This window comes from Ursus maritimus, unplaced genomic scaffold (genome assembly GCF_017311325.1).
Source record: "Ursus maritimus isolate PB19 unplaced genomic scaffold, ASM1731132v1 scaffold_4, whole genome shotgun sequence".
In the NCBI taxonomy this organism is placed as follows: domain Eukaryota; kingdom Metazoa; phylum Chordata; class Mammalia; order Carnivora; family Ursidae; genus Ursus; species Ursus maritimus.
Genome location: NW_024426552.1, coordinates 8,519,924 through 8,543,069, shown reverse-complemented (window position 1 = coordinate 8,543,069; position 23,146 = coordinate 8,519,924). Strand labels below are relative to the sequence as shown.

Below are 23,146 nucleotides of genomic sequence, written 5' to 3'. Positions count from 1 at the left end.
AGGGCTGGCCAAGGAGATTTTTTCTGTGTCTGCCCGGGGAGGGGGAGGGAGGATCACAAGCGTGTCAAGTGGAGCTGGGCCCACTGCACTTACAGTCCTCACGTTGGCCCCAGGTTGGTGTCTCCTGAGTTCTTGCCATGGCCACGTTTCTGGCTGCCTGCCTCTGGAGCACGTGGAAGCCATGCCAGGACTGGGCCAGTCTTCCCACCCCACCCGGGTCCCGGCCACAGGCAGAAATTCTGTAGGTCAGGGGCTGGGCATTCTGCGCTGGGGCCTCTGGCTGCCTGGTCTGGTCCTGGGGATTGATTGCTGTTGTTGGGACAAAATCGGGGGAAGCATCGTGGGACAGTTGGCCAACCTAACCTCACTCCTGCTTTCAGAGTATGAGATAGAGCGGTCGTTCTTTCTGCGGATGAAGTGTGTCTTGGCGAAAAGAAACGCAGGCCTGACGTGCAGTGGGTACAAGGTACGAGGAGCCCCGTGTCGGGGGGGGGGGTTAGGTGGCGGGGGTCCTCCTCAAGAACACCTGCAGACAGCAAGCACGGGGACCCAGATGTTTCTGTCTAGGGGGCTCTCGCCGCTGCTCCTGCAGCAGGTATGGGAGCTATACATTCTCTCCTGCGTGGTTTTTGGCTCTAACGATCAGAGGTCTCTATCTAGCCACTCCGGCTTAGTGCTTATAACAGGGGGATAAAATCTTGAGTTATAAATGAAGTAAACAAAACAGAATAGAAATACACGAAAAGGAAGATTCTTTTGATTCTACGGAGAGAATTCTTAATTTATTGGAATGGTATAGCTTGTCAGGTGACATAAATGTCAAGTTCACAGACAAATCCAGTCCCATCGAAAGGGGGTGAGCATTACAGGCACCCCAGCGAGCATCATGGAACCAACGGTTAGCTTCCCATGGCACTTTTGTTGTGCTGTCTAATGGTGACTTGGTGATGAGTTAATTATGGGTAAATCCATTACGTAGTAGTCGTACCTTGTGGAGTTACTTGGACTCAGTTGGATAAGACAACCCTTACGTTGTATTATATTGTTTCCTGAGAAAGAAGCATAGCTCCGTTTCTTCTGAGCAGTGAATTCGGTGTCTGTCAGCATGTTGGCCCGACAGCTCACTAGAGGCTGGGCTGGGCATCGTCCAGCACACTCGAGAAGGCGGGCAGGCCCCGAGCCAGGAGGCGTGGGTGCCAGCCTGACCCCTGGGCTGCCGGCGGCTGACCCTGCCCTCTGCTTTCCCCAGGTCATCCACTGCAGCGGCTACTTGAAGATCAGGCAGTATATGCTGGACATGTCTCTGTATGACTCGTGCTACCAGATCGTGGGGCTGGTGGCCGTGGGCCAGTCGCTGCCGCCCAGCGCCATCACAGAGATCAAGCTGCACAGTAACATGTTCATGTTCAGGGCCAGCCTCGACCTGAAGCTGATCTTCCTGGATTCCAGGTGAGTCTGGCCCCTGCTGCTCCTGCAGAGTTCCGGAAGAAGCCGACGTGGAAACTGGCCTGAAAGCTACACCGTTAAGCCAAAATGTAACAAGGAATAAGTCACACTAAGAATGCAAGTTAGAGGGGCTCCTGGGGGGCTCAGTCAGTTAAGCGTCTGCCTTCCACTCAGCTCAGGTCATGACCCCAGTGTCTGGGGACCCCGAGGCAGGCTCCCTGCTCAGCTGGGGAGCCTGCTGCTCCCTCTCCCTCTGCTGCTCCCCCTGCTTGTGCTCTCTCTCTCTCTCTCTCTCTCAAGAATGTGAGTTAGAAAGTGGTTTAGTGGGACCAGGTCGTGAGTTGAAAGAATTGCTATCAGCCGTAGGACACGGGGGGTAGCCAGCTTCTCCGGGTACAAGATACTTGTTTTATATTATTTACTTATACCTTCATCATCTCACTGGAGTAGGAACTGGAAGTGTGTGTTGTGGACACAAGTTAGCTGTTCTTGAAGGCCCACGATGTCGGGATTGTGTCTTGTATCTCTATCAAGTAGGTTTAAAAAACTGAGTAGTGTGGATGGTGGGGGGGCAGCCCACGCAGGCTGGTGCGAAGCCACTGGAGCTGTGGCAGCCACCAGAGCTGAGGCTGCGAGCAGGCAGGTGGCCTTCCCTGGAGAAACCTGTGGCCACGAGCTCCTTGGGCGCCCCGTCTGGGCCTGGCCTGGGAGGGTGAAGATGCCGTGGCCCTGAACCATCTCTGTCAACTGTCCTTTCGGCTCCTACTCGAGGACGCCCTCCAGCCTGCGGATCTCCTCTCGGAGGGAGAAGGGAGAATGACCGAGGCAGAAGCACTGATTTGTTGTTTGGCTAGGCCTGCCGAAGCCCCCTGCACGGGGGAGGGGAGGGCTGGAGTGGCCAGGGCGGCAGGGCCGTCCCCCAGGGCCGCCTGCAGGCTTCACTGGCCTTGAGGCCTCAGGCCTGTGGGGCTTCTTCGGGCTTCCTTTTTCTCATTGGTAAAACGAGTCAGCCCTGCCCTGCCCACTCGGCTACCCACAGGCTGTTAGGGAGGGTGAAATTGGATCACTGACATGAAGCATTTGTCAAAGTAAAAAGGCTGATGGGCTGCAAGGTGAGTCCCTTCACCTGGTAGCCCCAGAGTCCTCAGCTGTACAGGGAGGACTAATGTTCAGAGACCCCACTTCTGCTTTTTGATGTGTGTGGCTAAGCTTCCCGGGAGAAAGGAGACAGATACATCCATATGTAAATATAGATATATTTTTTTTTGCTAAGATCGATAGATTTTCCACCTTTTTAATTGTGGTAAAATATACATGATGTAAAATTGGTCATTTTAACCAGTTGTGGGAGAAAACCACACATTAGGGGCAGGCGGCGAAGACACGAATTAGCCGAGATCATCGTTAGCACACCTCAGAACCTCAGAACCCTTCAGAGGTAGAGAAATGACCAAGGTTGACATGACGCACTCGGCCTCTGTGTTTTTAGAGGCTCCCAGCAAAGACTACACATAACTGTTTGGGGGAAGGAGGTCAGCTGGCCAGACGCTGACAAATGCTGTTTTCCTGCAGCAAAGACACGCACCTGCCAGGAAAGGGGCCCGGGTGGGTGGGCTGCCTGGGAGTGTGGGGGAAGTGACAGCAGCAGTGGGAAGGGTTCTTTCTGGATTCAGGAGCCACTTGGAAAAGTGAACTGAGGAATCCCAGCCGTCCAAGTTCATTATTTCAGACACTTGGGAGGCCCTCCTTTGTTATGTCCCTCTCCTAGTTGTCCTTCGACGATTCTAGGAAAAGCCTCTGAGGCTCAGTGAGTTCTCTGGAAGAGGAAAGAGGGAGGGCTCCCCGGAGAAGGGATTTCAGGTCTTCTCAAATCTTTCGATGCACACAGCTTTGAAATGCAAAGGACAAATGGAGGGCTTTGTAGAAGAGGGTACTCGAGGTTAGCTTAGAGGTCGGACTGCTTGTGGAGGGAGCCTCAGGCCTGGGCTTTCTCGAATGCCTTTCTTTCTCCACTTCAGAGTGAGGGCTGGACCCCTGAGGTAAGTAGGAAAGAAAGACAGTGATCTGGAAGAAGACTCCCTGTCTCTGCAGAAGTCCCCTGCTGTTCTCCCAGCTAAGTACCAGGAAGCTTCTAGCAATGCTTCTGAACTCCAGTCATCTAGGAGATGCTTAAGAGTGTAGAGACAAGCTGGAGAATTCTTCACACCCTCTCTGGTCTCTGGTCTTGCAGCTCGGTCTTTGATAGACCTCTGGGCTGTGGGACAGAGGGGCTGGCCCAGGACCCAGAGGTCAGCAGAATGTCCTGGTGGGGTGGGAGATGTCAGGCCCTACATCCAAAGCCTAGAAGCCACAGTGTGGGGTTGGCTTGAAGCCCAGCAGCCCTAGAGTCACGGGCCCCCCACCCAGTGTAATCCCAGACACAACTGAACTCAGTATAACCTGAAATTTGGTTCATGGGGGTTTTGTGGTATTTCACTTTGAAACTGTAGCTGGTGCTTTTGCTAAGGATGGATGAACCCAGCCATGTTTGGGGTTTGGCAAATCCCTCTGACAGGTCTTCAGACACTGGAGGTTTGGAAAAAACCAGGAAGGCATGCTGCCAGACCCTTCTCTTTCCCTTTAATTTTTAAAACCAGCGTGTACTTTGATGAGAAACTTAATACACGTGTTTCTGATTCATTTACACGTTCGGGGCCGTGGTTCTGTAACTTTACTTCCAAAGGGCCTGGGAACCCTCTTTCATCCTCACACCGTAGAGATGCCTGGTTTTCTTTTTGGGGGGAAGCCAGGTCTCAGTTTTCCTGCCACACAGTTCGACTCCAATGGGGCCTGAAGTTCTAGGTGGCCCTTAGATAAATCCCCTGAGCCCCGAAAGGCTGTGGCAAGTTCCCTTTCCCACCTACCTCCAGCCCCATCTCCTTCCCGCCCTGGAGGAACACCATGGAAATGTGTACACCAAATAGTGAGCGATTCCAGGGAAATATGAGGCTCCTGGAGATTTACGACCCGAAGCCCGCGCAGAACTCAACAGAAAGGGGAGCAGGTTATGGAATGACAGTGAGGTCGGGTTTCCCCATTCCCCGTTTCATTTACAGCCAACATTTCAGATACGAGCCAGCAGGACCCCCAGTCCCGGCCAGTCCTCAGGCCCCGCCTCTACCCCCCAGGACCACCTCCCTTCCCTTAGAATCCTTCTTGTCCTCCTCTTTCATCTGTTCTTGAATATCTGTCACCAAGGCGTTGGGGCCACCTCCTCCAAGGGCACAGCTCCCAGCTCAGTTGCTCAGGGCCTGGGAAGCGACACCATTGCCGCATGCCATTTTCACCTCCGGATGGAGTGATCCGAACGCCAGTGATGATGTGGTCTTGGACGCTGAGAGCCGCTTTTCTTTAAAGAGCTGACGTGGGAAATCCGTGTTCCTGGGGCTTGATGAGAGCAGAGAGGTGATAATGGCAGGAAGGCTCCGGGAGCATGTTGCTCTTTCGCCAGCAGGCTGAAGGTGTACCTTGCAGTCACGGTGTTTGTGGGTGCTGGTCCACTATTTTCCACGGGCTGCATGACCATCCTACAGTGATAGGAGGTGTCCGTGTCTCCAGCCGGTCTGTACATGCCACCGCCCAACCAGAGCAGCCTGAGACCAGCGTGCCAGGCAGCAGGTGTCCAGTGTGAGACGTCAAGGCTCACGCACACAGTAGCCGGGCTGCGGGAACCACCCAAGGGGCCGTCAGTGTGCGAACGGACAAACCGAACGTGATATCTACACAAAATAGAATATTACCCAGCCATGAAAACAAGGGGCATCCTGTCACATGCTACAGCATGGCGAAGCTTGGAAACATGATGCCAAGTGAGAGAAGCCAGACGCAGAAGGACATAGGCCAAATCATTTCACTCCTCTGAGATACCTATTTTTTTCTAATTAATTAATTTATTTGTCAGAGAGAGCGCACAAGCAGGGGGAGTGGCAGGCAGAGGGAGAAGCAGGCTCCCTGCTGAGCAAGGAGCCCAATGTGGGACTCGATCCCAGGACCCTGGGATCACGACCTGAGCCGAAGGCAGACGCTTCACCAACTGAGCCACCCAGGCGCCCCACTCCTATGAGATACCTAGAATAGACAGATTCATAGAGACAGAGGGAGAGCGCAGGTTACCGGGGTGGGGGGAGCAGTGGGGAGTTCTGGAGAGGGAAAGGGTGTTGGTCACACAACGTTTGGATGTAGTTATCGCCACTAAACGCACACTTAAACATGGTTAAAACAGCAAAGTTTCTGTTATGCATATTTTATCATAATAAAAAAACAAAGGTTCCCATTGGACTGTCAGCCCAAAGCCCCTGGAGAGTGGGTCTTTCTCCCACTATCGGCATCAAAGTTCACTCGTAAGCGCCCCCCAGAGAAGCTTCACCCTGAAAAAGGAAGACATGTTAAGCCATCCCAAATGTTCTTCTAGCCGGTAGTTTCAGAAGAACATTCCCGCTCGTGAGTAGTGCTACATCCTGCCCTGGGCTAGAGTTCAAAGACTCACTTCTTGTAAAAAAAGATCATTCTCAGTTTCCAAAACCAACATCACCCCCCGCCCTGAGCCTTTTAGCACTTGATTAGTTGGCAAAACCAATATTAGTTTAAATGAAAGACAGTCTGCAGAGCAGTGTAACCCACGGAGCCACTGTCCCCCCCTCCCCCCACTGCCCCAGGGTGACCGAGCTGACCGGGTATGAGCCGCAGGACCTGATCGAGAAGACCCTCTACCATCACGTGCACGGCTGTGACGTCTTCCACCTCCGCTATGCGCACCACCTCCGTGAGTACCGCTCACCCCGCGCGGGGCGGTGGGCCGGGGCTGGCCAGGGAGGAGGGGTGAGGATGGGGCAGGAGGGCGGCCCTTGTGCGGTACGACGGTCGTCGGTTTTGCACCCACGAATTGTGGACGTCCTGCCCACTTCGTCCACCCCTTGATTAAGCACAGCTACTGCTCAGTTTTCAGACATCCCAGCTCACCTGCCAGTGACACAGGGGCGGGTGTGGGTTGGTGCAGAAGTTGCCAGATTGGAGATGGTGGATGGGAACCTCAGTTTCTCTGTGACATCTGGACACCAGTGGCAAGTGAACGCAGCCAGCAAAAGCAGCAACACGTACCGAGCTCTTACTACTGTCGGGCACCGGTTTAAGTGATGAATGATGTTGCCAACCCAGTGAGGGGGCTGCTCGTGTTCATATCCTCCTGTTACTACTGAGGAGGAGCCGAGGTTCAGAGAGGTTCAGCCACTTGCCTGGGGTTACACAGTGAGAGGCTGGCAGAGCCTGGAGCTGAAGCAGGCAGCAGCCGGCCTCTGACCACTGTCCACCACCTGGTTGGCCAGCTCAGGGGAGACCCCAGGTTCCCAGGAGGGAAGAAGTCAGCACGGAAAGAGTGAATAAGCAGGATTTGATTTGCCAATGCAGACAGTTGGGCGAACATCTGGATGGGGTGGGGGTGGGGCTGTAGTCACGGAAACGTTTAAAGAAGTGCTACTTTTCTTCTAGAATCCAACTTGAGGCAGCAAAGAGCTGGCATGGAGTGGGATACCTCAGCTTCTCACGGTCCAGCCCTTCATGCCGATGGCCGGCTCAGGGGTGCTTGTTAATGGGGTGCAGGTGGTTGGAGGAGCCTGCCCAGACAGCATGGCCCCCATTCTTGCTTTGCTTTGTGTTGACGAGGAGGCGTTAGAGGACAAGTTGCTGGTGTCGAGCCGAGGGTGGACGGCGGGTCCAAGGACTGCTCGCTCTGTGGCCACATGGTCTGCCTGCCCAGGCAGTGTCGACTGGGACCCAGTGGGCATGGCAGTTACTAGGCTGTTGCTGGAAAGACTCGGACAGCTTCTTCCTGCTCCCTGTTGATTCACAACAGCGTGGAAAGGTCGCTGTGTGCGGACAGACTCGAAGTTGTGAGCAGCCTTTATGTTTCTTGCGTTTTAATAGCTGAATCGTGATACAAGCATCCCTGTTGTTCTTGAAAGCAGCTTGGTCAGGAAGCAACTGGCCGCTGTTTGATGGGATCTGTGGGTCGGCCTCGCTCGTACGGGAGCTGAAAACAGGGTGGGAAGTGTCAATTTCAGAATTAGTTATTGGGGAGACTTGCCGGGCAGGGGGTAAGCGGGAGTGTGTGCTCTGGAGTCATGAGAGCCGTCGGGAGATGAAGAGGTGTCTGCTTTGAGGGTGTGGAGCAGTGTCATCACCACAGAATAATCTAGAAGGGAGGACAGGCGTGAGGGTCCACACCTCCACACGGCCTGGGGGGGCCCAGGGAGGGACGTTGCGGGGGGAGAAGGCAGGTGGCTGCTCTGAAAGCCCCCGCCCCATGGGTCCCCAGCCCCCTTCCATGGAGGCAGGAGCTTGTCAGGACCCCCGATAGCCAGCAAGCCCTGACAGCCCCCGAATTACCTGCAGGAAGAGTTGCTCCCCAGAGTGGGGCTGCTGCACTGGAGAACATGAGGCCTCTAAGCACGAAGAATGGAAACTTATAGAATTAAGTTCATCATTTTAAATCTCATTTCTGATCTCTTGTGCTGCCTGGCTGACAGAGGGGAGCAGGGATTTTTTTTCCGGGGGAAATAAATACAGTTTGTGCTTTGGAAATGTAATAAAGGCCGCAGTGATGATCAGCGCGAGGCTCCTGTGACCCCGACACAGATGCGTGCTTTTCACGTATCCATTCTGACCTTGCGTCAGTGTGGGGAGCTGGGCAGCCCTTGTGTCCATTTCCCGGATGAGCAGGTCGGCCCCAGGGGCGGAGACCTGTGGGAGGGCAGGCAGGACTAGAGTTCAGGCCTGTTTGGCTCTCAAGCCTTGAGCGGTTTCCACCACAAGACGGCTCTTAGATGTGGAGACATGGGGCTGTCTTTGTTCCGTCAGGAGCCGCAGTCTCCCCAAGCTCACCCGGCTTGGGAAGGGACTTTATTTGAGAGGTCCTCTGCCATGTGCATGATACATTCTCCTTACCTCACTTGGGATTTGGTATTTCTAGACATTTCGATTATCCAAGGGAGCCCTGAAAGGAAAGGTGTACACAGGCTTCCAGGAGACACAGAAAAGACAGAAGCATTTAGAAAGCAGAGGGAGCACAGTGTTGTTTTTTTCCCCAAAGGGGCTAGAACTGGTAAATCAAAGAAAATTTAAAACGCCAATACTGACAATGATTGCTCCTGTGCAGTGACCTTCACTACAGGGGAGAAAGCATGGGGACAGGAGGCAGACAGCATATCCCAGCCAGGCTTCAGGGAGACAGGGCATGGCCTCGGGATCCACCATGAGCCCCACGTCTGTCCCGGACTCCCGTCTGCCAGCTTTTCCTGATGTAAACTAGAGGAGCTCTGACAGTGAGAAACAGCCGAGGCTCTTACCCACAGACAGGGGTAGGAATTAGTCTTCCCGAGCTCACACCTTGGCTCCAGGATTGGAACCATCTTTGGACATCCCCCTCAGGAAAGCCATTACTTTCCCCTCCAAAGCTGGGACTCTCAAATGAAGACAGGGGACATAGTCAACACCCAGAGCATGGTTTTTGGAAGCCGGGTCTTTATGGGTGTAGAGCTTGGGTGGTCTTGAAACCTCTGTGTTGTGAGCTACCTGAGACACTGGTCTCCCTCCCACACACAGAGCTGGGGCCAGAGGGGCCAACTCCAGAAGCCGACCTGAGCCTGGAGTTCAAGTACAGTGGTTTATTTGGACAGCAACTGAAATGGGCTTAGGGGAGAGAGAAATAAGTCTTGAAGGGGAAGGAGCCTTTAAGAGGAGCTTGTCTGACTGGGACTCGGTCATGGTGCCAAGGGGGTGAGCTGAGGTATTTATATTCTGCTCCTGCCAGTCGTCGTCTGAAGGCTGCTCTCGGGGCTGCTAATCCCCTTGCTCCCCCACGTCTGTTAGAGTGGGCTCTGCTGGACAAAGGCCTCAGGAGGGAGTTTCTGGGTGCGCTCCATGGTGAGGGCAGGGATGGTAGGAGGCATGATCAGAGCAAAGGTCCAAAGGGCTGTGGCTCCTCAGCCTCCTCCCCTCGTTGGTCTCCAGGCTTTGCGAACGTGGTCTCCATCCAGCCTTCCTGCCACAAGCTGCTCCTCACCTCCCAGCCCAGGTGGTCATTCTGTCCTGGCATGCTTTGGTCACCTCTCTCTGAGGGGCTCTGTTGCCCCCCCGCCCAGGGTCTCTGTTGGGCAGTTGGAGTGTTGTCCACACCCAAACTCCTGCCCTGTGGTTGCTGGGGAAGCCAAAACCCCCACTCTCTCCAGTTCTGTTTTCACTCCCCACATGGTGTCCACTGCTGTCCCCTCTCCTCCGGAGGATGTGTCCAGCTCCTTCCAGCCCCACCCAAGGCCCTAAGTTCTTGTTTCTGAACGACGCTTTTCCCTCGTGTTGTTCAGATCCTTATGGGGACTGTATTGGTCTGCTCGGGCCGCCATTACAAGATACTACAGGCTGAGGGGCTTAACCAACAGAAATGTGTTTTCTCACAGTGCTGGAGGCTTGAATCTGAGATCAAGGTGTCGGCAGGACTAGTTTCTCCGGAGGCCTCTGTCTTTGCCTTGTAGATGGCCGTCTTGTTCCTGTGGCCTCCAGTGGTCATCCCTCTGTGTGTGTCTGCGTCCTCCTCTCTTTTTATTATAAGGATACCAGCCATACTGGATTCGGGTCCCCCCTATTACTTCATTTTATTTCAATTACTTCTTTAAAGATCCTGTCTCCAAATACAGCGACATTCCAAGGTGCTGTGGGACGGGACTTTAGCATATGAATTTGGGTGGAACACAGTTCAGTCCGTGACAGGGACTCTGTCTCAGAGCTCTTATGTACCCAAGTAGTAGGCTTTGGGGGGACAGGTGAGAAGTCTGAGAAGTCAGGATTCGTCATTTGGAATAGTCCTGTCACATAATGCTTCAGTAAGTGACGGCAGGGCTCAGGGGCCTGGCCCAAGCCTCCCGCCCTCCAGGGTTCACCCAGATCCCGGATCCGCACGGTGGCCCCTGCCCACCTGGGACTCAAGTCCTTCATTCCGATCACAGCTGGAGCTGGCTGGTGGTTGCCCCAGGAGTGTAGACGTGCGGGGCAATCTCTGCCACTTCCTTTCCATCCCACAACTGAAGGCGGCTGGAGGTGGCCAGGACTATGGTGACCCTCAGGACTCCAAGGCCTCCTCTTCCAGGGAGACATACAGACGCATCTGTCTTCACAGTTGATGAGGTCACTGAGCACAGGAAACATCTGCCAACACCCAGGGAGGTGACTGTCCGATTTTCCAAGGCCAGATTTTCTCCACACTGGTGTCCAAAACCCAGGAATCCCTGGAGATGGGGCGAAGGGTTCTGCCAGCAGCGGACTTGGACATGCGGCAGTGGTGGCTGGAGGACCCCAGTCAGCCAAATGGTTTTCACACATTGTTCAAAATATTATCTTAACCCAGAGCAGGGATCCACGGGGTCCAAAGAAAGCATAGCCCCTAAAGAAAGAGAATTCAACACCTTCCAGAAAGTCAGCTTCATGAAGAGAAGCAGGGCTGGGCAGTGCCGTCTTTGGGGAGCATGGGCTTCCGGAGGTCAGATGGAGGCTGGCATGGCCTTGGCATCTCGGCCTCTGTGTCACTGTGGACCTGGGCCTTCCCTGCAAGTCAGACTGTGCCAGAGCTTTCCCCAGAAGCTTCTGAAAGGAAAAATGAACACGGATCCCCTAGGGAATGTATTTGACCCTCCCAGCCTTTCCCTGCCCACCATCCGTGGTGGCTTCTGCAGAACGTGGGCCCCAGTGCAGGCATGACAATCATGGGGCCTCAGGGCAATATGCAGCTTGGGAAGGGACTGATATCAGTGAAGTTGTGATTTCTGTTGAGGGACACTGGGCAGATTTCTTGTGGACACAGCAGTTTGGAAGAAGTATGATGTCCAAAAGGCTATTTGTCCAAGATGGTCAGAGAATGTCACCTAGCTCTCCAGTTAGGCCGCTCTACAGCGTGGGCCCAGCTCAGAGAACACAGGCCATGTCCAACTGTCAAAACATTTCAATATCACAGAAAGACTTCCAAGCCTGAGTATGTGGTCTACAGATCTCAAGCAATAACTGTTACAACAAAATTATAGGACAGCTGGTAGACACCCATGGAGAACGTACCTTAGACAGCACACAAGAGTAACAAACCCAAATGTTTATGGGGCCAGGCATGTGACATGTATGAAGGGGCATCTGTAGGGCAGTAGGGAGTGGTAGAGCCTGCGGCTAACACATGACCATGCACAGGCAATCTGCGTAACAACAGCACTGTGCCACCAACAGAGCCCATGCAGGAGCACATGCGGTACATGGGATACCAGTTTGCACACGTCTGTGGCTCCACCACGGAACAGGGCACACAAGTCTTCAAATGGAAGTTAAACTTGAAAGGAGTTTCCAGTCTAGTGTGACGATTCCGTTTCAGGCGACCCTAGCCTCTGCTGCTGGCCTTGCTCGCCTCTGGGCTGGAAATGCACAACCATGTTTCATTCATACTCAGATCCTTTCTGGATACTATCCTCCAAGCGGAGTCTGGAGGTAGAGGGGTCTTTGCCTTGCAGGTGAAGGTGTGGGGAAGCCTGCGCATTAAGGGGGAACCACGAGCGATGGAGCAGTAAATAATCCTCGAAAGCACAGCGTGGTCTACACCTTGTCCTGATCCCTGGAAGCAGCTTTGGACATCTAGAGGTGTAGACGGTACCTTTGGGGGGCCGGATGGGTCAGGCTCGGCCCATCTTCCGTGGTTGGTGCCACAATGTGGCCCATGGGGACCTTCTTCCTGAAGGTGCTCTCCCTGTCGTCCTTCCCATCAAAGTGCCTCGGTGTGGGGCAGGGCATCGTGTGGGGAACAGCACGCGGCTCTTCTCCAGTCTCTCTGACTATTCGCCCCCGAGGCCGGAGCTGCCAGAGGGGATAAGAGCAGGAGGAGCGTGGGGATTGCACTCACCAGTTTTCCCATGGAGGGTGGTTTTGTTTCCTGGGGCTGTCCTAGCAAAATACTACCAACTAGGGGCTGAACACAAGGGAGATGTACTCTCGCATAGTTCTGGGGACCAGAAGCCCGAAGGGAAGGTGTCGGCAGGGCTGGGCTTCCTCTGGGGACTCTGAGGGAGGATCATTCCTGCCTCTTCCAGCTTCTGCCGGCTGCTGGCAATTCTTGGCTGTGGTCCCATCCCTCCAGTCTCTGCCTCAGACGCCCCTGTGTGTGTCTTCTCCTCTTCTGTCTCTTAGAGGGGCATTTGTTCAAGGTAGGGCCCACCCTATTCCAGGACGATGTCGTCTTGAGATCCTTAACTTAATTACATCGGCAGAGACCCTTTTCCCAAATGTGGTCACATTCATAGGTTCCAGGGGTCAGGACGTGGAACATCTTTTTTGGGGGAACATTATTCAGTCACGACAGGCATTTTTCGTGTCCTTTTCAGCTCTTAAAATTGAAAATAGGAATAGATAATAGAAATACATACAAATAGAAGTAGAAATTGTGCCCCAGGCCAAGGTTTACCATCCTCCCAGACGCTGACAGGCTCGCTTGTGCCTTCAGGAGGAATTCTGGAGGAACCAGGCAGGCCACCTACTTTTCTGGATAGCAGATTCACAGAACCAGAATTTCCACCCCAAAGCAGCCTCAGAAAAGTATGACCACTGGCCTCCATCTCATCATGGGCCACCCTGATTTCAGAAATATCTCAGACCACGATGTTGGAGATACCGTGGCCTAGAAGCACCAAGGCCAAGTCCTCCGCTCCCAGAGCTTACAGCTTAGGGGACATCTCCAGCCTGCCCCCATCCGTCACCCCCAAGCAGGGCCTCCACCCCAGGATCATTTCGGGCAGCTAATTAAGAACAACAGACTGGAAGGGAGATAGAGCAAACCAAGGAATGTTGTGACTAAGCGTCTAGGATTTCAGCTTGGATTGATACGCGGACTATCACCATGGGTCGTAGAGAAGCAAAAAAAAAAAAAAAAAAAGAATTCTATGTCTATGTTTGTTTGGTCTCCGTATCTAAGCCCCATCAGAGCAGAGGCAGGGAGGGTCAGAAATAAAATCTCTGCGACTTCTGCTGTTGGAATCCTAATATAAAATATGTGGGATAAACTGGCTTTATTGTATTCAGCTTAGATGATTGTGGGTGGGTTTTAGGAATGTTTAAGGAACGAGGAAAGTATGGGGGTGCCCAGGTGGCTCAGTTGGTTAAGCATCTGACTCTTGATTTCAGCCCAGGTCCTGATCTTGGGGTCGTGGGATTGGGCCCCATGTTGGGCTCCACACTCAGTGCAGAGTCCCCTTGGGATTCTCTCTCCTTCTCCCTCTGCCCCTCCGCGCTGCACGTGCATACTAGCTCTCTCTGAAGAAGAAGAAGAAGAAGGAGAAGAAGGAGAAGAAGAAGAAGAAGGAGGAGGAGAAGGAGGAAGAGGAGGAGGAGGAGGAGGAGGAAGGAGGAGGAGGAGGAGGAGGAGGAGGAGGAGGAGGAGGAGGAGGAGAAGAAGGAGAAGAAGGAGAAGAAAGAATGAGGTACAAGATAGGAAAAAGGAAAGGCATCTGGTCTTACTGCCAGGGGCAGACACTTCTGGGGCAGATTTCAAAGTGGAGGAGCTTCATAAGCGCTCCTGTTGAAGGAGGAATGGCCACTTGGGAATCCACATAGGGAACCTTTGTTGGATCTTACCGCATCTCTTTTGGGGCCCAAAGCAAATTCATTGAGTCTCCCTTAACCTTCCTTCCACCTCTCCTTCCACATGTAGCTACAGAGAACGTTCTGGAGGCTGGTGCCCCCTCCTCCCACAGGGGTCCCTCTGAAAAAAGGGATTCAGAACACCCAGCCTAGGGCCCCAGCTGTGCCCTCAAGATTTGTTGGCCCCACATTCCCCGTGTTGCCTGCCTCCCACGGTTGGGGGGCGGGATGGTGAAATGAGGCAATGTTTGCAAACCTGAGCTGGAAATAGAAACCGCGGATTTTGCTGTTAAAAAAGCAAACCCCAAGAGGAGAAGCATTGTAAATTTAGCTCTTTCCTACTACTTCTGTCTGTGCTCTTCGGCATGGAATCTCGCTCCTGCCAAGGGAGCCCACGCAGGTGCACATGCCAACCCTGGGAAGAAGAGCGCTCGTGTCTGCACTGTCCCAGAGAGCCGTGCCCTTCGTCTGGGCGGGATGGCGGTTGTGGGGCTAAGTGAGGGGCGTGGGGCCTCATGTGTGTTGAATTTCCACTTCCTGACCCCCACACAAACTACTTACCTGTGGGAAAATCATCGTTCACTTTTATTAAGAAACAAACACCTCCTTATTGTTGGACATGTAGACAGTCAAAAAAAGCTGAGAAGAAGAAAATGAAACTTACTTGTAATTTGACCAGCCAGATAATGAGAGTTAATATATATCAAGTCCTTGCTGTGTGTCCGAGCCCCTGTTCTAAAGCTTCACGCAGATTATCTATCCTCCCAGCAGCGGGTGAGGTAGGGAGTATGATTATGCCCTTGTTCTAAATGAGGAAACTGAGCCATAGGGGGTTAGTAACTTGTCCGCGATCACACAGTTAGCTGGGTGTATATGTGTGTGTGCACATGTGCGTGCAGTTTCTCCTGCCTGTACTCTACGTACTTCTGAATCTCGTCTTTTTTTTTAATGAGACATAATTGACATATAACAGTATATTAGTTTCGGGTGTGCAACGTAATGATTCGACATTTGTATGTATTGCTATGTGACCACAATGAGTCTAGTTAACATCCATTACAATATAGTTATAAATTTTTTTCTTGAGAGCTTTTAAGATCTACTCCTGTAGCAACTTTCAGTATATAATACAGTGTTATTAAGTCCTCATGCTGGACATTACATCTCCAGGACTTATTCATTTAATTTATTTTTTTATAAAGATTTTATTTATTTGAGAGAGAGAGACAGCAAGCATGAGTTGGGAGAGGAAGAAGCAGACTCCCCTCTGAGCTCGGAGCCCAAAGCGGGGCTCCATCCCAGGACCCTGAGATCATGACCTGAGCTGAAGTCAGATGCTTAACGGACTGAGCCACCCAGATGCCCCTCCAAGACTTATGTATTTCAAAACTGAAAGTCTCTACCTCTTGATCCCTCTTACCCATTTCACCACCTGCCACCCTTCAGCTTTGGCAGCAGCCAATCTGTTCTCTGAATCTATGAACTTTTTTTTTAGTTTGCACATGTAAGTGAGGTGACATGGTATTTGTCTTCGACTTATCTCACTGAACAAAATGCCCTCAGGGTCCATCCATGTTGTCCCAAATGGCAGGATTTCCTTCTTTCTTAATGGCTGAACAGTATTCCTCTGTGTGTGTGTGTACATATATCCACCACAATTTCTTTATCCACTCATCCGTGGATGGACACTTAGGGTGCTTTCATTTCTTCACTTTTGTAAGTAATGCTGCAATGAACACGCGGGCACAGATATCTTTTCAAGTTAGTGTTTTCATTTCCTTCAGAAAAATTAGCCAGAAGTGGAATTTCTGGATCATATGGTAGTTCTGTCTTAAATTTTTTGAGGAACCTCCTTACTGTTTTCCATAGAGGCTGCACCGATTTACATTCCTACATATAGAGCACAGGGGTGCCCTATATCCCTCTTCCCTACATCCTTGCCAACACTTATTTTTATTGCTATGCAGTACCACTTGTTATTTTTGCTTTTCATCTTTTAAGGAATTTTGGGGGGTTCCATACAAATTTTAGAATGGTTTGTTCTGTTTTTTCAAAGGATGATGCTGGAATTTTAATAGGGATTGCATTAAATCTATAGATTGCTCTGGGTAGTATGGACATTTTATATGAATTCTTCTACTCCATGAACATGGGATATCTTTGCATTAATTTGTGTCTCCTTCAGGTTCTTTCACTAATGTCTTGTAGTTTTTAGGGTATAGGTCTTTCACCTCCTTCATTAGATTTATTCCTAGGTATTTTAGTCTTTTTGATGTAATTTGTAAAGGGGATTGTTTTCTTAATTTCTCTTTCTGATAGTTCATTATTAATGTATAGAAACCCAACAGATTTTTGTATATTGATTTTATATCCTGCAACTTTACTCAATTCGTTTATTGGTTCTAAGAGTTTTTTGGGGGTGCCTGGGTGGTTCAGTCGTTAAGCGTCTGCCTTTGGCTCAGGGCGTGATCCCGGTGTTATGGGATCGAGCCCCGCATCAGGCTCCTCCTCTGGGAGCCTGCTTCTTTCTCTCCTACTCCCCCTGCTTGTGTTCCCTCTCTCTTTGGCTGTCTCTGTCAAATAAATAAATAAAATCTTTAAAAAAAAAGAATTTTTTGATGGAATCTTTAGGGTTTTCTGTATATAATGTGTCATCTGCAAATAGTGACAGTTTTACTCCTTCTTTTCCGATTGGGTTGCCTTTTATTTCTTTTTCTTGCCTAAGTGCTCTGGCTAGGACTTCTGATTCTATGTTGACTAAAAGTGGCGAGAGTGAGCATTCTTGACTTGTTCCTGATCTGAGAGGACAAGCTTTTGGCTTTTCCCTGTTGAGTGTAGTGTTAGCTGTGGACTTGTCATAAATGGCCTTTATTATGTACAGTGGGCTTTTATATCCCCATTTTATTGAGAGGGTTTTTTTTTTATTATAAATGGGTGATGAATTTTTCCAAATGCTTTTTCTGCATCTATTTTTATCCCTCACCTTGTTAATGTGGTGTATCCTATCGATTGATTTGCAGATGTTGAACCATCCTTGCATCCTGGAAATAAATCCCATTTGATCCTGGTGTGTGATCCTTTTAATGTATTCTTGAATTCAGTTTGTTAATATTTTGTTGAAGATTTTTGCATCTATTTCATCAGAGATATGGACCTGTAATTTCCCTTTTTTGTGGTATCCTTGTCTGGTTTTGGTATCAGAGACACACTGGCCTCATAAATGTGTTTGGAAGTATTCCCTCCTCCTCTGATTTTCCAAAGAGTTTGAAAAAGATTGGTATTAATGCTTCTTTAAGCATTTGGTGAATTCGTCAGTGAAGCCATCTGGTCCTGGACTTCTGTTTGTTGGGAGGTTTGGATCACTGATTCAGTCTTCTTTCTAGTAATCAGTCCTATTCAGATTTTCTGTTTCTTCATCATTCAGTCTTCATAAGTTGTATGTTTCTAGCAAATTAGCCGTTTCTTCTAAGTTCCTCGATTTGTTGGCATGTAATTGTTCATAGCAGTCTCATATGATCTTTGTACGTCTGTGGTCTTGGATGTGCCTTCTTTTCATTTATCATTATGTCATACACATTCCCCATAATGCTACAAAGTTTTATTAATCATTATTCCAGTAGCGGCATAGTACTCCAAAATTATTTACCATCTTCCCTAAACTTCTTGGGCAGTTAAGTCTCCCCCTCCTTTTCCCCCAGAATTATAAGCAGAAATCCTTGTAACAGGACCAATTATTGGAAGTGAAGTCTGTGTCAATGGATATGAGCCATCAGACTGCTTCCCAGAAGGAACATATCTTCTGTCAACACATGACAATGCCTCCCACCATAGATTAGCTGACATCGCCCATTGTCATTTCATTATTTTGAGATACAATCCACATAGTATAAAACTCACCATTTTAACCATTTTCAGAGGTTTTCAGCATATTTACAATGTTGTGCAACTATCACCTTTACTGAATTCCAGAACATTTTCTTCATCTCCAGAAGAACCCTGGTACCCATCAGCAGTCACTCCTGGTCCTCCTCATCCCCCAGCTCCTGTCAACCACTAAGCTGCTTTTGATCTCTAAAGATGTGCCTATTCTGGACATTTCACATAAATGGAACCATACAATATTTTTTTTCTTTTTGAATGTCTGCTGATTTAATGGATGGTATCTAGCTTTGAGTTTAGCAAATACATTGAATATTTGTTTATCACTTATATTTATTCTTTGGTGAATTGTTTGTTCAGGTCCTTTTCTCATATTACTTTTAGGGTCTTAATGTTTTCATTGATCTATGTGAACTCTTTATATATTAAGGCTAGTAGCTCTTTGACTATCGTATTTGCAGTAATTTTTCTTCTGCACCAGAATATTTTACTGCAGGTGTTAAAGTGGATGATAAAGAAGCACCTTTAATATAAAAAGAAGCCACAAAAGGCATTGGAGAGCCCCAGGAGGGTTTGGGCAGACAGTGACGGGGCCTCTGCCTAGTGGCACAAGATGAGGGCTGAATTTCAGCCCCTGGGGGTTCCTTCGGTGCCAACTAGTGCAGGCACAGAATTTGGCCACCTCCCCACATCCCTGCTCAGGTGGCTGCTAATTAGGGCTCTGGGGCCAGCCCTGTTTTGAGAAGCAGGGATGCCCTGTAGCCATGACCTAGATATCAAGGGATGCCTTTTAGATTTGTGCTGGCCTTCTCTTCCCTGGAGAAGACTAACTGGGACTTTCTCCTCTCCACTGCCCACCCAAAGCTTCTGGCACTTTCCTTCCCCTCCAGCCTGTGCCCTCCAGGCCCTGAGGGAAATCAGCACAGAGGCTTTGGAAGTGAGTGTGGCTCAGCAGTCTGGAGTTTGCACCCATGCATGGAAGATGGGCCCATAGGCCCCGTGTTCAGAAACCAGCCAAGCAGAGTTCTTTCCTACATATGCAACATAGGAAATTAACAGGCCTGAGGAAAAGGGGGGTTGATGGGAAGAAAATATAAAAGGCAACAGAATAGCAGTCTCACCGTGAATACACACGTGTTCTGGAGAGTAGCACCTATCAACAACAATTTGACACTTGGTTGAATGGACTTATTATTTTGTTAAAATAACTACATCACCCCTCCCCCTGGTGCCTATTAAGGGTTTTGGGGATTAAGGGTTTGGGGGATTATAACATAATCGTGGCATTTGGGAAACTGAAAAGCAGAACCAATTTTATCACTCTGCCAGGTGCAAATGTTGTATGGGGACTAATTGTTTTTCCCAATGAAATCAGTGACTGTTAAATTTGATGAGGGGGAGAGATTGCTCCTCAGACCCCTTGAAATTGTAGGCAAAAATCTTGCACGTGTGCATGTGTGCGTGTGTGTGCGTGCAAGCATGTACCTTCCTGTGGAGAAAGCCCATTTCTCTGTCAAGTTCTCAGAGGTGTCCTTGACCCCAGAAAGGTCCAGAACCAGGGCTGCAGGTTATCCATGGCGTGGTGTCCCCAAAGCGGGGCCTGCTAATTGTCCCTCGGGATTCATGTCACCTTGTGCTTGCAGTGCTGGTGAAGGGCCAGGTGACCACCAAGTACTACCGGCTGCTGTCCAAGCTGGGCGGCTGGGTGTGGGTGCAGAGCTGCGCCACCGTCGTGCACAACAGCCGCTCGTCACGGCCGCACTGCATCGTGAGTGTCAATTATGTCCTCACGTAAGTCAGACGTATTTGTTTCCTTGCTCTCTCCTCCTCCCCTGTCCCTCATCAGCCCGCTCCCACAAGCACCATCTCTCCCTCTCTCTCTCTTTGTCTCTCTTTCCGAAACTGTTCATTTGTCTGCTGTTTCGTTTTTATTTGAACAGTCTGTTCATTTGGGAAGGTCCAAACTATTTCTGTACTGAGCACTGAGAGCCAGGTGCTAGGCAGTGCGGGGAACACCAGAAAGGGAGCCCTGCCCCAGGCACAGCTGAAGATCAGATCACAGAGACCAGCTGAGGGTGGGGGGAGATGGCCCCCCTCCATCCTGCATAAGCTCTACAGGCGATGTCCATCCCGGACCAGGAATATGAAGTTATACTCTTCGTGCCCACAAACATCCGGTCATCTTGCATGCTCCTGCCATTTGGGACAGGAGATAGCTCGCGTTTTTTCCCTTTCTGTATAGCCCATTGTAGATGATGATGAACGTTTAGAATCCTTTAGAATCCCAGAAGGTCAAGTTCAGTTGCAAATACTTTTAAGACCATTACGCACAGCAGGACATGCGTCTCCCTGGGACCATATACTACTGTGGAGCCACCATGGCTACTGTATGTGAAATCACCCGCCCCCAGCTCTGGCTCTGAACTTGATACCCTCGCAGCCCCCCAGCCCCACCCTGACCAAGGTTCTCCAGTGTGCTCTACGGCACTGAGGGTTTAGGCTCTCAGTTCTCTCACAGAATGATTGCCGGGTCCCTGGTTTCTTGGTTTGGTTTGGTTTTTTTAGAACTAGAGCGTGATTTTAGCAAAACTGTAGGGAAGAAAGCATTTTAGCCACTTAATGATTCTTCCTAAGCAAACAGGTGTGGGCTGGTACTTTGGGCAACTCCCCCCCCAACCCATGAACACAACCATGCCTAGTTGGCTCTTTAGGGCAGAAACAGGTGCCTGTTGTGGAAATGGGCGAAGCTGGCAGCCAGGCTCCTGGACCCTTGACGGTCCCCCACTCACGCCTCCCTGGGTGCTAACTAGAGAAGCAGCTGAGGCCCAGATACTCAAACTGAGAAGTAGTGCTTCTGCCCTTTCCTTTTGCCCTGACACACTTCCTCGTGGCCCATGGCGCCCCAGGGAAATGTGTTTGGGAGCTACGGGATGAGAGAGAACTACAGTGACACCCCCGCCCCCCCGTTCCTGCTGGAGAACACTGACCTCACTCAGCATTGCCCAGGCCTTTAGCGGGGGCTTTTATCATGAGGGTGGGCTGCGCCCTGCTCAAGTCCTGTCCCATCCAACCTCAGTGAAGCTGTGCTGGAGCTCTGTGATGCCCTCGCTCAGGGGTGGGGCCAGGGAAGCTGCTCTTCCCGGCAGCCCGCTGGACAGGACTTGTCCTGCTCTTGCTTCTCAGGGATATCGAATACAAGGAACTGCAGTTGTCGCTGGACCAGGTGTCTACGTCCAAGTGCCAGGACTCCTGGAGGACTGCCTTGTCTACCTCACAAGAAACTAGGAAATTAGCTAAACCCAAAAATACGAAGCTGAAGACAAAGCTGAGAACAAACCCTTACCCCCCACAGGTAACACGTGGGGCCCGCTGGGGCAGGGTGCAGCAGACACCCGGCCTGGGGGGGGCTCAGGACCCCCAGCCCGTTTGGGAATGCTGAGCCTCTGACTGCAGAGCAGGTCTCCCGGGCTGGAAGCTTCCCTGTGCAGTGCGGCAAGGTCCCCTGGGGCTGTCCCGCACACACAGCAGTGACTCGGCCTGGAGGCACTCAAAGCCAACATCCGGGAGAACTCGTCAGATCTAGGAAAAAGACTAAATTAGGAAGGCACATCAGCTTGTTGGAATCCATGTTAACGTGGCTTAGAGCACAGTGCATTGTGCTTCCATAGCACAATGAAAATCTTCCTTTTTAAAAATTTTTTAATGAAATTTATTTTTTATGAAAATTTTATTTTTTAATGAAAACCTTTTTTTTTTTTTTTAAGTAGTTTGTAACCTCTCAGAAATAGAAAGTGCCTATGTGTATCTGGTATGTGGTCAGCTTGGGCTGGGGGGATCTCATTCCAAGCAGGAGGTGGGTCGCTGTGGTACTGTTTGCTGTGCACCTGTCCCCGGTGGGACCTCACTGTGGTGGCCAGGTAGGCCCAGCCCAGGGATGCCGTTGAGCCCTAGAGGGTGGGGTCTGGTGAGGCCGGAGGGCAGTGTCTCACTGGCCCCTTCATCCATCTTCTTTGCCATGCAGCAATACAGCTCGTTCCAAATGGACAAACTGGAATGCAGCCAGCTGGGAAACTGGAGAGCCAGCCCCCCGGCAAACGCCCCGGCACCCCCAGAACAGCAGCTCCATTCAGAAAGCAGCGACCTTTTGTACGCCCCGTCCTACAGCCTGCCCTTCTCCTACCATTATGGACACTTCCCTCTGGACTCTCACGTCTTCAGCAGCAAAAAGCCAATGTTGCCGGCCAAATTCGGGCAGCCCCAAGGATCCCCGTGTGAGGTGGCACGCTTTTTCCTGAGCGCCCTGCCAGCCAGTGGTGAATGCCAGTGGCATTACGCCAACCCCCTAGTGCCTAGCAGCCCGTCTCCAGCTAAAAACCTTTCTGAGCCGCCGGTGAACGCTGCTCGGCACAGCCTCGTGCCAAACTACGAAGGTGGGTCGTGTTTGCACGAGGGGAGGGGGCGGGACTGGGGACAGCGGCGGCGGTGGTGGGTGGCAAATGGAAAAAGGATCCTCACACTGTGGGCCAACTTTTCCTTCTGCTTGTAAGTAGGAATTGCTCCGCTTTCCTGCTCTTGACGGGAGTCGCTTCACGAGAGGGAGACGAGCAGGGTGACCGAGTCCGCGTGCCTCTCGTGGCACCAGTGACAGTATTGAGGGCAGAGGAACCCAGGTGTTCAGCCACCCTCCCTGAAAACCCTGGCCTCGTTTGCTCCCCAAGAGGGAGACAAAGTGATTTTCAAACCCAGCTCCCGGGTACTGAGAATGCTCCAGCCACATTTATTTTACAAGATTACTTTTCCACTCCACCCAAAAATGAATACAGGACTCTGTTGGTTTTCTTCCCACGCCAGTTTTCAAAGTGCGGAAAACAGTGGTGGAAATTCATGAGCTCAAAGACACAAATGTCACTCACCAACCCAGGGCAAATAACATAAACACTCCACGACTCAGTTTCTTCATCTGTAAAATGCGACCATAACCCATGCGATACGCCTACTACCCCAGGGCTCGGCACACAATGGGCACCTGCCCAGCACCGCTGGTTCAACAGCAGAGGCAGGAGTGGCCCCTCCCCCAGCTCTTCCTGGTAGCAGACAAGCAGATGTCCTCCGGGGATGGGCCACCAGCTTCCCC

General features: G+C 51.0%; 1 protein-coding gene across 1 annotated transcript in view; it reads left to right on the top strand.

Annotated features, from left to right (window-relative positions):
* Positions 1–23,146, top strand: part of SIM2 (SIM bHLH transcription factor 2) — a 50,628-nt gene that overhangs the window by 25,525 nt on the left and 1,957 nt on the right. Inside the window, exons 5-10 of the mRNA XM_040620977.1 lie at positions 381–466; positions 1,250–1,449; positions 6,141–6,247; positions 19,656–19,803; positions 21,196–21,364; positions 22,034–22,442. Of these exons, the coding sequence (XP_040476911.1) occupies positions 381–466; positions 1,250–1,449; positions 6,141–6,247; positions 19,656–19,803; positions 21,196–21,364; positions 22,034–22,442 (1,119 nt within the window). The remainder of the gene's footprint in view (positions 1–380; positions 467–1,249; positions 1,450–6,140; positions 6,248–19,655; positions 19,804–21,195; positions 21,365–22,033; positions 22,443–23,146) is intronic.